The 12,557-nt window shown below is 43.2% G+C and overlaps 1 protein-coding gene across 1 annotated transcript in view; it reads left to right on the top strand.

Moving 5' to 3' along the window:
* The window catches only part of MAP3K5 (mitogen-activated protein kinase kinase kinase 5), a gene marked incomplete at both ends in the record, with an annotated part of 219,913 nt that overhangs the window by 168,982 nt on the left and 38,374 nt on the right, over positions 1-12,557 (top strand). The window contains 5 exons of the mRNA XM_080700133.1: positions 3,286-3,443; positions 5,678-5,855; positions 6,706-6,726; positions 11,992-12,169; positions 12,269-12,437. Of these exons, the coding sequence (XP_080556259.1) occupies positions 3,286-3,443; positions 5,678-5,855; positions 6,706-6,726; positions 11,992-12,169; positions 12,269-12,437 (704 nt within the window). The remainder of the gene's footprint in view (positions 1-3,285; positions 3,444-5,677; positions 5,856-6,705; positions 6,727-11,991; positions 12,170-12,268; positions 12,438-12,557) is intronic.

The following is a 12,557-nucleotide window of genomic DNA, read 5'->3' as shown; positions in this document are numbered from 1 at the left end:
AAATAAACACAATTAGCAGATAGAGCTCTTAATTGTATCTGATTAATAAAATATTATTTATTGCTGGTATCATTTGAATTGCTGTTTTTAAAACATCGCCATGTTTTTGATCAGTAGTGATTCCCAGATGTTCCTACAACCAAAATTCTCTCACCAATCCTGTTATAGACCAGAGTCAACAAAAGGGAGGGGTAGGACTTCAACACAGATTTTCTAAAAGACCACTGGATTTTATTTAAATAGTAAAAATTTATCTGTTGGGGAAATCTATAAATGAAATCATAAAAATTGTGTACATAAATCTTAACCAGTTTTGTGGCTGAGTCTTTGGGGAGTGTGATTGTCTTATCCTTGGCCAGGGAAAGGCTTTTCTCTAATGATTTTGTGAATTTATGCTGAAAGCTAACATGTACAGTTGTATGTGAGCATGAACATGAGCTATGGCTACATAATGATGAGGTCTGAGAATAAACCTGCAAGATGACAATATTTTAAAAATATAACTTACTTTATTTTATGAACAAAAGTCAGTTTCTAGCCTCTAGTAGTGAGTTTCATGGGACCAGTTTGGAGGAAACTTACATCACAATTTTCACCTGTAAATCACATATGAGTTGTTCATAAAAGGTGTCATCTCTCTTTTTCAAAATGTCTGTCAATTTTATTATGAATCAGAAACACTGGAGTGCCTCTTTTGGCAAACACTTCGGGATTTGAGGTCATTCAACATGGCATCTTAAATGGGTTCTTGTTTGCCTATTAAAAGTTATTTGTGTGAGTCTATCAGAAGTGGAGGACATGACAGCTGTATTAGTCAGCTTTCCATCACTGTGACAAACTACCTGAGAAAAACAACTTATAAGGAGGAGTGATTTATTTTGGCTCACAGTTTCAGTCTATGGCCAATTGGCCCCATCACTTTGGGAGTAGTGGGGCAGGACATCATGGTAGGGAGCCTGTGTTAAAGCAAAGCTGCTCACCTTGTGGTGTTCAGGAAGCAGAGAAGATGGGCCAGTGTCCTCTTCAAGGTGGTAACCCAGTGACCTAACTCTTTCAAAACTATGCCCCACTATCAGCTGGGGACCAAGCCTTTGGGGGACATTTAAGGACCAAACCATAACAGTGACATATGTTCCTATTCACACCTAGCCTGTTCCCACACTAGGGGGTTAGAAACCCAAATCCAGCCTGTCATTTGGGTCACTGCTGTCAACTATTTCCCTGGGATGCACCAGGCCAGAGCTAGAAGCAAGGGCTCCTGGCCCCTCATTGAATGCTTTTTCCACTATATAACACTCTTGAACTCAAATATCATGTAGCCATTTCAAACTCTTTTTCATCTTATTCTTCTTGATGCTAGTGCTGGTTGGCCTCTAATAAATGGCCAATGACCTGTCTTTGTTCTGTTGAATCTGTTATTCCATGGCTGTCATACACACAGCAGAAGTCATGTATGATCAATTTGTGAAATAGAATACACCAGGCCGGGCGTGGTGTTGCACACTTGTAATCCCAGCATTCAAGAGGCTGAGAGCAGAGGATCATGGTTTGTGGACAGCCTCAGCTACTTAGCAAGGCCCTTCACAACTCAGTGAGACCCTGTTTCAAAAATAAAAAGACTAGCCGGGCGTGGTGGCACACGCTTGTAATCCCCGCACTTGGGAGGCAGAGACAGGAGGATCGTGCAGGTTCGAAGCCAGCTGCGCTGGCTTAAGAGACCCTGTTTCCACATAAAAAAGTATAAAAATAGGTCTGGGAGTGTAGCCTGTGGGAGTGTAGCCGGAGGTAGAAGGGCTTCCAGGAACCCCAGTACCACCAAAAATAAGTAAATAAATAAATAAATAAATAGACTAAAAAAATAGGACTAGGGTTGTAGCTCAGAGATACAATGCCTTTGGGTTCTATCCCTGGCACCACACACACACACACACACACACACACACACACACACACACACAAATAGAATACACTAGAAAATATTTTTTACTATTTTTCACTGTGGCTTTCCAACTCTTCATGTTGTTATGAGTAAGAAATAAGAATGACTTTCTTTTTCTTGATTTTTTTTAACAGACCCATAAAACATTATTCATATTTATGGGGTACCATGTGATATTTTAATATCTGTATATATTGTGTAATGTTCAAATCAGGGTAAGCGTATCTGTCTCCTCAAATATTTATCACTTCTTTGCAGTGAAAAAATTTAAAATCCCATTTCTTGTTTTTTTTAAACATACATCACATGATCATTATCCCTTCTATTATCATCTCCCTTCTATGCAATAGAACACCAAGACTCCTCTCTCCTAACTATATCTTAGTACCCATTGACCAGCCTTTCCCTATTCCTTTTCCCCCACTACTTTCCCAGCCTCTGATAACCACCATTATATTCTCACCATCTGTAAGACCAGCCTTTTCAGATTCCACGTGAGTGGGATTATGTGGGTCTGGGCCTTCTGTGCCTGCTTTATTTAATTTAACATAATGACCTCCAGAATGAATACAACTAAGCATTGAGTCCAGTAATTGAGAAATATAAAAACATGAATGAATAACTAGATTTTTCCTGGTAAAGATTATAAATATACATCACAGCCATCTTCATATTTTTTGTTTTGTTTGTTTTTTGTGGTACTGGGGTGGAACCCAGAGGCTTTCTACCTCCGGGCTATACTCCCAGACCTATTTTCTATTTTATTTGGAAACAGGGTCTCACTAAGTTGCTGAGAGCCTCACTAAGTAGCTGAGGCTGGCTTCGAACCTGTGTGATCCTCCTGTCTCAGCCTCCCAAGCGCGGGGATTACAAGCGTGTGCCACCACACCCGGCCCATCTTCATATTTTTGAAGAACTGAATATAGGAAATATATGCTGATGTATTCTATGGTGTTTTCAAAAAGAAGAAGGAGAAGGAGAAGAAGAAAGAGAAGGAGAAGAAAGAGGAGGAGGGAGGAAGGAGGAGGAGGAGGAGAAGGACAACGACGACAACTAATGATTAAAAGTCTCTAGGAGATCCCAGGGAAATGATGTTTCAATTATACTCTACCATCTAGGGGATGAGAACAGACCTATTCATAACTATTTTTGTGTCACTGATAAATTCCACTTGAAAAACTGCTATTTTTACTTTTATAAACAGCAGAGGACATGGGACCTCACAGATATTAGGTCCTGATTCATGTTCTTAAAGTTGTCTTACTTACATAAAACAATTGACACTGTCATTAGATAACCATCTGTTTTCTCTCTTTAAAGTAGAAATGTTTTTGTCGTATTTCCAGGTACCCTTCAGTATATGGCACCAGAAATCATCGATAAAGGACCACGAGGCTATGGGAAGGCGGCAGACATTTGGTCTTTGGGCTGCACAATCATCGAAATGGCCACGGGAAAACCACCGTTTTATGAACTGGGAGAGCCACAGGCAGCCATGTTCAAGGTCACATTTTAATATTATCTTAAAAACAGAAAGATCAAGTTTTTCATAGCTACTGGCTGGTGTGTGTGTGTGTGTGTGTGTGTGTGTGTGTGTGTGTGGTATTTTTCTTTTCTTTTCTTTTCAAAAGGAGCCTAAGTAAACACAAGCTGAGAGCACATTGAATTTCATGGAGAATCGCTCTCCCCAGCATCAGCGCTGTGTCCCACACTGGAGAGCTCTCTGCCTTGGTCTTCTCAGTTCTACAGTAAGATTCAACTGGGAAGGCTGAGGCAGGAGGATCTCAAGTTTGAAGCCAGCCTCAGCAACTTAATGAGACCCTGTCTCAAATTTTTACTAAAAATCTAGGCACAGTGGTGCACACCTGTACTCCCTATACTTGTGAGGCTGACACAGGAGCACAGGAGCATCCAGGTTTGAAAGCAGCCTGAGTAACTTGACAAGACCCCCAGCAACCTATAAAGACCTTGTTTCCAAATAAAAAGGGGCTGGGGATGTGGTAGTCAGTGGTAGAGTACCCTAGATTAAATTCCTAATACCGCTACTACCATAACTACAAAAATAATGAGATTCAATATAACTTCCTTTTTTGTTGTTGTTGTTGTACTGGGATTAAAGAGATGAATATTGTCTCTTACCAAGTTGCAGAGGACCTCACCAAGTTGCTAAGGCTGGACATGTTTTCCTGCACTTGACCACCTTTCAACAGCACAGTGAAAATAACACACAACTAGATGCAAGATAACTCAGGCTCCTTGGGAAACAGTCTGAATATTTTCCACAGAGGGAGATACAAGAACATTTTTATTCATTTAGAAATTCCCCAGTCTCAAGGGATTTGCTCTGAAATGCTGCTTTATCGCCCAATAGTTCAGTGGCCGTTATAGGACATGCCTCTGTCAACGTCAGGCCAGCCTTAGCTACACGTGGGAATTGACACTGCTTTAGAGATGAGATTAGTTGGATTCTGACACTGCTCCTCAGGGTTTGAGTCCAGGCTCCACTATGGTCATGACATTTGAGACTTAGTTTGAGCAAAGTGTTTAATCTCCTTGTACCTCCGTTTCCTCATCTACAAAATGGTAATAAAAAATAGTACCTTTCTAACAGAAGTTTTAGGAGGAATTTATCAGTTAATATATACAGCACCTAGAATAGTGTCTGACATATAGTAAAGGTGGTACAATCCTAAATATTATGTATTACTGCTTGTATAAGAATCAGTTTAAGCCGGGCGTGGTGGCGCACGCTTGTAATCCCAGTACTTAGAGGCTGAGACAGAAGGATCATGGTTCACGGCCAGCCTGAGCTACGTAGTGAGGCCCTCTGCAATTTAGTGAGATCTTGTTTCAAAATGAAGAATAAAAAAATCGGGCTGGGGATATAACTCGGAGGTAGAATGCCCCTGGATTCAATTCCCAGCACCACACACACACACACACACACACACACACACACACACACACACAAAGAACCAATTTAGATAAGCTATATAATAACAAAAAGATTTTCTTAGAATTTGTTCTAAATACATGAAAGCATTATTAAATTTTTTTAAATAGCAATAATGAGAGGTAAATTCTAATTGTGATAGAAAATACTGTTTAATTTCAAAGTTCTTGTAAATATCTCATCGGGCAGATGATTTGAGATAGGACAAACATTCACATGTTATGTAACAGAGGGAAGAACATGGGCTGTAATCCAAACAAAGCAAGGTTCAAATCTTGGATCTCCCTTTTCATAAACATGTAGGCTTGTCCTGTCTGAGCCTCATTTTCCTCATCGGTGTAAGAAGGGTAATATTTAATCTACCAGGTTGTTAGAAAGATTTGATGAGATTTACAAATGGGAAACCCCCAGCACAGCACCTCACATACAGTTATTGTGAGCAACCCACTTATTTCAATTAGAAATACTTTTTTGAGTATTTCTAATTGTACTATCCAATGTACTATCGTGCCCTGCAGCTTGGAAGGACTGCCATATTCCTCCATAGTGCTGTCTACTGCATTAAGCTAGTTACTCTGCCCATGTCATCGGTAAAGTTACAAAAGCACCGTGTAAGCTTTCTATAACCTACAGAAAGCACCTCCTAGCTCACCTGGAGAAAGGCCATGAGCTCAGAGTCTGTGCTCAAGGAGCTCGCCGCACTAGGGGCAAGGGAAGGGGCCTGGACCTCTGGTCATAAGATGGTCGCTGAGGAGAAACCTGTGCTTTTTCTGTCGATGCCTTAGGTGGGGATGTTTAAAGTCCACCCCGAGATCCCGGAGTCCATGTCTGCAGAGGCCAAAGCGTTCATACTGAAATGTTTTGAAGCAGACCCTGACAAGAGAGCCTGCGCTAATGACTTGCTTGTTGATGAGTTCTTAAAAGTATCCAGCAAAAAGAAAAAGGCGCAACCCAAGCTCTCAGGTAGATGGCTGCGCATGGAGAGAGCGTGGTTTAGAGTATCTAAATCCTCAGCTCAGAAGATAGAAGAATTTTCCAGAAGTAAACTCTTCTGTTTAGATATTGCTGGAAATTGGTATGAATGGTGCTCTCGGGTATTTGGTTCCAGTATAAATTCCACACAAATGCTGGGACCTCGTGTATCAATGATCTTTTACCACATAGAAGGTAGTTAATATGTCAGCATTTAATATCTGCAATGCCAGACCCTAAGGTTAAAGTCTAAAGGAGGTGAAATCCAGCCTTTTAGAGCTCAAACCCCAAGTTACCACTAATGGACTATAGGCCTGAGACAGAACTGTTAAAGTGCTAAGCCATCCAGGTACTATGTTCTTTTAATTAGCAGTAGAAAAAGACTTTCTTCCACTTAGAGCATATCTTTCTGAGTAATTACCCAAAAAGGAGGAGGAGGAGGAGGAGGAGGAGGAGGAGGAGGAGGAGGAGGAGGAGGAGGAGGAGGAGAAGGAGGAGGAGGAGGAGGAGGAGCAGGAGGAGGAGGAGGAATAGGAGGAGGAGGAAGAGGAGGAGGAGGAGGAGGAAGAGGAGGACTGACAGCTATAAATAAAACAGCAGTATTAAAATATTAGCAAATTTTCTTTTTGCAATAATTTCCATAACTCATTTCAGCTAGAAAAAAAACAAGTAAAGGATCTATTTGTTCTTGGCATTTGGGGTGTTTGAAGTGGATGTAGATGGGTAGATTGAATGTTCGGAAAAGACATTGATCCCATTTAAAGCATTCGTTTTGTTGATTTCTCAGTTTAACAACAAAGCCAACATGTGCTTATGTTGCTGTCTGCTTTTCTTCCCACAGCTCTTTCAACTGGATCAAATGGTGAGTTTGTTTTTACCTTTGCTCACTCAGCATTTCATGTCACAAACTCTCGACCTCCCATAAAAAGCCCCATCCTCACTCCTTGCTTCCCTGGGGGCTTCTGAGTTCTAAGGATGAGTGCACCTGCAAGCTTCTCTGGGCTCAGTGCTTTGAGAACTTGTCACCTTCCTCTTTCATAACGGAGGCCTGAATTGTTTCCTAGATGCAAGACGGTGACTGTGTTTGAAATCTTCAACGTGAGCTCTGCTCATGTGTTGTGATCTAGGAGCTAGTTGGCTACCTAATGGCTTTCCTGTGGACATTTTCAATGCCAGCACGTTTGCCTTTTGTTGTTGTGACTGACATACCTGACAGAAACAACTGAAAGAGGGAAGATTTACTTTGGCTCGTGGTTTCAGAGGCCACTGCTAGTCCGAGTCAGCCAGCTCCGTCATTCTGAGCCTGATATGAGGCAGGAGGCCATGGCAGAGGAGACCTGCTCAGTTCATGATGGCTAGGAAGCAGAGAGAGAGAGAGACAGACAGATGGGTAGAAGAGATACCTTTGTAGGGCACTGCCCCAGTGACCTACTTCCTCTGTCTAAGTGTCACCTCCCTATAATCCACTCAGATTATTAATCCACCAAGTGGATTCATCCAGTAATGAGGTTTGAGCCAAACCTAATGACCCAGTCATTTCCTAAACCCTGACTTCTAGACATCCTGCACTGCCGACCATGCCTTTAAGTACAGGATCCCTGGGGCCACTCCAGTTCCAAAGCACAGCAGCGAAGACCTTCCTCTGTTGTTATTGGGGCAGTGCATTCTATTTTCTGAAGGTTAGGAGTTGTGTTTTTATTTTCTCAAGTTTGCAGATATTAATCTGGAAGGTAGATTTTCCCTAGGAAGATCAACTAAAGCTTTTCAAATAATAATGACTTGGACGTGGTGGTAGGTGCTACACACCTGTAATCTCAGTATTGGGAGGCTGAGACTGGAGGATTGCAGATTCAAGGCCGCCCTTAGCAACTTAACAAGATTCTCAGCTACATAGACCCTGCTCATAAAAATAAAATAATTTTTTTGGTGGTTCTGGGGTTCCTGGAAGCCCTTCAACCTCAGGGCTACACTCCCAGATCTATTTTTATATTTTTTTTATTGGGAAACAGGGTCTCTTAAGTCAGTGTGGCTGGCTTCGAACCTGCGCGATTCTCCATCTCCGCCTCCCAAGCGTGGGGATTACAAGCGTGCACCACCACGCCCGGCAAAAAATAAAATAAATTTAAAAAATGCCCCTGAGTTCAATTCCCAATTAAACAACAACAAACAAAACCAAAGGAAAGAATAATGAACATGGTTTGGAGTTTACCTAAATTGGACAAGAGCTTGATGGAAGTGGGCGAAGGGAGCTTAATGTTCATTGTGTATGAGTTCCACGGCCAAGGGGGGGCAGGTTTCTGTAAGGCCTTTAGAGGCCTCAAAGCCAGTCAGCCCAGAGTAGAAGCCCATTAATTGGGGTATTCCTGGGCCCCATCTTTCCCGTCTCCCTTCTGCAATTCTGAGAGTCATGGTGGTAGGATCTCTGTGAAGAGGAGGGGCAACCCCCAGCACTTCCTGCTCTCTGCAGCCTGGGCTCTGGCAGGCAGGCCCCACAGTTACCCAGGCAGACCTTGCAGCACTCCCAGCCTGGTAAGCAGCCTACTTTTGCCAGTTCTACTCCTAATGAGCCACTTTCTAGATACATGACAGGCAGCAGTTGACTTGTTTCCGCTGTCACTCTGTGCTGGTAACAATGCCTACTTCACAGATTTGGATCCACAAATAAAACAATATCTTAGAAGAGCCTTGGAGCTGTGCCTAGAAGTTCAATTCATGATTGTTTTATCACTGCCATGTGGTGAGGTTTCATTCACAGGAAACAGATTCCCAACACACGCATTTAACGTCTGTGAACTCCACTGTGCATGCGCCGCGAGCCAGCAGCTGTGCCCACAGCCTTTCCCGTGAGCACGGGTGGAAGGGGTCCATTGCTGGATGTCCGGCAGCCATGGTTCCCAGTGCACTCCCATGCTTCGCATTCAGAACATCAGTAATTTGTGCTTTGTGATGACTTTAGCCTAACTTCACTTGAGATGCTATAGGATCTTAAAATCTCTTAGTCATAATGAAAAGGGTATTATAGACCAGCACTATGTCTATAATTCTTAGCTATACCCCCGGCCCTATATTTATTTACTTATTTATTTTTAATTTTGAAACGGGAGCTCACAAGGTTGCTGAGGGCCTTGCTAAGTTGCTGAGGCTGGCCTTGAACCTGCAATCCTCCTGTCTCCGCTTCCCAAGCATTGGGATCCCAAGCATGAGCCACCACACCAGGCTGACCTTTATTATTCTAAATATTGGTGTTAAGGGCCAGGTTCTCATTTCTCTTCTCCTCTCTCCCTAAATCCCATCGTCTTTACCTTAAATATCATCGTCAGTGGGCTGCAAAGGTCATGGCTCTGAACTTCAGACTCCTACCCAGTTGCAGCCTTTATTTTTAAACCTGGCACATAACATCCCTCCCCCACTGAAAAGAACTTCCCCTTTCACCTTTGTCTCTTCCCACGGTGGTGTATGAATAGCATGCGTATCCATTGCTTTCAGAGCCAGAGACTTTGGGGTCATTTCTGATTCTGCATTTTCACGCAGCTCAGTCTACTCGGTCAGCAAGTCCCGATGGCTTCTCAGCAAATGGTCCGTGATCATTGGTTCTGTATCTCATAGGCGAATGCATGGGCCAGACAGAGAAGGGGACTCAGAGCAGGAATCGGGGCTGTGAACACTGGGCACGCAGGACATCTGTAAGCCCTTTTATTTCTAGATGAGCCATAATGACAGGTGCTGGGATCTGTCCTTGAGCATTAAGTTCTTTCAGGTACTCAATATCCATAGCAACCTTAAAACTCACAGATATGACACAGACCCTGTTATTATTGGAGAGTCAAAGCGCAGAATGTGGCCAGAAGGATAAAAAACAGGATGATTCAAGTCCTCACTTTCTCTCTTTCTTAGACAAAAACACGTAGTAGGAACTTCCTGTCTGGTGGTATTCTAGATAGACTTAATCTGTTTATTACCAAGAAGTGACAATTTTATCTTTGAAATGGTCAAGATGCTTTTGCCTCCTTTTCTGACTGTTGCATTCATTATAAAGAGACTTGCCACCTCTGGGCTGCTGCTGTCCTGGAGCTGTGGGAGGGCTCTTAACCCTTCCTTAGGAAGGAGGCAGCTATGCCCCTACGCCGAGAAGCTGGTGAGAGCTTTCTTCAGCCACCTTTTCCTCTCAGCCATATTAAACTTCAGGGCCTTGTTATGTCACAACAGTGAAAACGGTGTTCCCAGGCAAATGTTTAGTCCATTCTGAAATCAGTGCCCCCACACGCAGCTGACCTTGTCTCTGAAGTGAGACAGAGCACACCATAGACCTAGACCGCCTCGGAAATGTCCTCTCAGGAGCAGTGCGCCCAGCCAACCTCTCTCCCCCCAGCCAGCCTCAGCGTGATCAGCAGGAGGCCGCTCATTTGCTTTCTGCTGTGGCAGCGCTTTCTGACCTACTGCACATGACATGTTAGGTCCCTGAGCAGTTCCAGAATAAAAGGCACCTGTTGTCAAGTCAATTTGAGAAGGGCTGCCTCTCAGCCCCTTCGCCCACTGGCTGTCTTCAGTGTAGCCATTGGGTTTCTCTCTAAAATTCACTAAGACACTGTGGTGTTCAGTTGGTAAAGTCGGCAATACCTCTCAGCTTCTTCTTGCTCCCTGACTTCCAATGATTCAGCTACAGAACCTTTTACTTATTTGATTTTTATATTTTGTGGTACAGGGGATTGAACCCAGAGGTATTCTACCTCCAAGCTATACCCCCAGCCCTTTTTAGTTTTTATTCTAAAACAGGGTCTCACCAAGTTGCTGAGGGCCTCAGTGTGTTGATGAGCCTGCCCTTGAACCTGAGATCCTCCTCTTTCAGCCTTCCAAGTACTACATTTACAGGCATGTGTCCCCATGCCTAGCCAGAGCCTTTTAAATAATAGGAGATGGGTCAACTATTATTTAATAGTAGACTGGTCTACTAAATAGTGCATCTTTGTTAGGCTTTCCAGCCCCTGGCCAGTAAGATCTTGTCCCTCTGAACTCAACCCTTCCTTAATACATTTCCTTCCTCCCTACAGGTGAAACCACAGCTAGGTACTACTCTGTTACCTGCTGTATTCACCTGGCCTACGTTTGAGACACAGTAATAGAACAGTTCTGCATGGCATCTTTGATACTACTAAGAGTAGGATGTGTCCTACCTATAAGATTACTGTGATTTGGGATGCTCCAGGGTACCATTTGACCCCTCCCAAAACTGACTAGTATGGAACAGCTTCCCAGTATCAGGGGTGATACATTTTCTGCTATAGAATAGGATATTTTCATCTTCTAAATTATCACTAAATGTATCATTAGGTAAACTAAGTTCTTAGCAAAATGGTATTGCTATCTATTGGATATTTCCTTCTAAAAAAATATGTTTGATAACATGTACTTCTCTGACAATGAAAATGATACTTGTTGAAAATTAGAAAAATAAGGTCACAGTTATCTTCACTTACAGCCTCTAGAAAGAACTACAGTTATGATATCATATTTTGTATATTTTCTTTTGAATATATATACAGCATGTGATCGAGCACAAACATATGCACAGTTTGAAAATAGTTGGAGGAGGGGAAGGAAGACGATGGTCCATCTAGCTTTCAAGTGTTTGTAAGTCACAGAAAATGGATGAGTGATCACAAGGATATTCGTTTTGTGGACAAAGTACTACTGTCCCCCTCCCCTCCCTGCTGACAGTCACCGGTTGGCAGTCACAGCAATAAAGTAGGAGTTCACTGCCGACCAACCCCCTTCCATCATTAAGACTAGGGCTGTTGTTGACTCTGCTCAGCTCAAAAGAAATTCAGTAAAAAAGAGTTTCCAGGCAACAGCAGGATTTGTGGGGCCTGGTGCTTCTTCAACTGTTTCACACCCTTGAGATAATATTCCTTCAGGGTCTGGGAGGCCCTTTCCTGGCTTGCCTATCGTCAGTCTGGGTTATAGTGAACAAGGGAGGACTCGGAGTCACCCAGCCAGACCCTTACATTGCATAATTATGCTGCTCACTGCCATCAGGTATTTGACAAAGGTCTCTTCCAACAGTTGTTCCAGTACGTATACGTTTTTTAACGCATTTGTTCCCTCTTCCCCCTCCTCTTTCCACGCGCAGAGTACCTGAGGAGCATTTCCCTGCCGGTGCCCGTCCTGGTCGAGGATACCAGCAGCAGCAGCGAGTACGGCTCTGTGTCGCCTGACACGGAGTTAAAGGCGGACCCCTTCTCTTTCAAAACCAGAGCCAAGTCGTGTGGAGAAAAAGATGTGAAAGGAATACGGACACTCTTTTTGGGGTAAAGACCTGACTTTTGAGGAGGGTTGAAAGAAATACGTCGTAAAGTGCATCACTTTACAAAGGAAATTGTGATTTACGCTGCCTCAATTATTAACAGCATTCCAGATGAAAACTTTGAAGACCACAGCGCCCCCCCTTCCCCTGAAGAAAAAGATTCCGGATTCTTCATGCTGAGGAAGGACAGCGAGAGGCGAGCCACCCTTCACAGGATCCTGACCGAAGACCAAGACAAGGTTGTGAGGAACTTGCTAGAATCTTTAGCTCAGGTAAGCCTCTCACAGATACTTCATCTCTCAGTGTGTGTGTGTGTGTGTGTTTAATTCAATTTAATTTTTGTGGTACTGGGGATTGAACCCAGGAGTATTCTACCTACAAGCTATATACAA

The sequence above is a fragment of the Muscardinus avellanarius genome, assembly GCF_963383645.1.
Source record: "Muscardinus avellanarius genome assembly, chromosome: 8".
Lineage (NCBI taxonomy): Eukaryota > Metazoa > Chordata > Mammalia > Rodentia > Gliridae > Muscardinus > Muscardinus avellanarius.
This window is presented reverse-complemented; position numbering and strand designations above follow the sequence as displayed.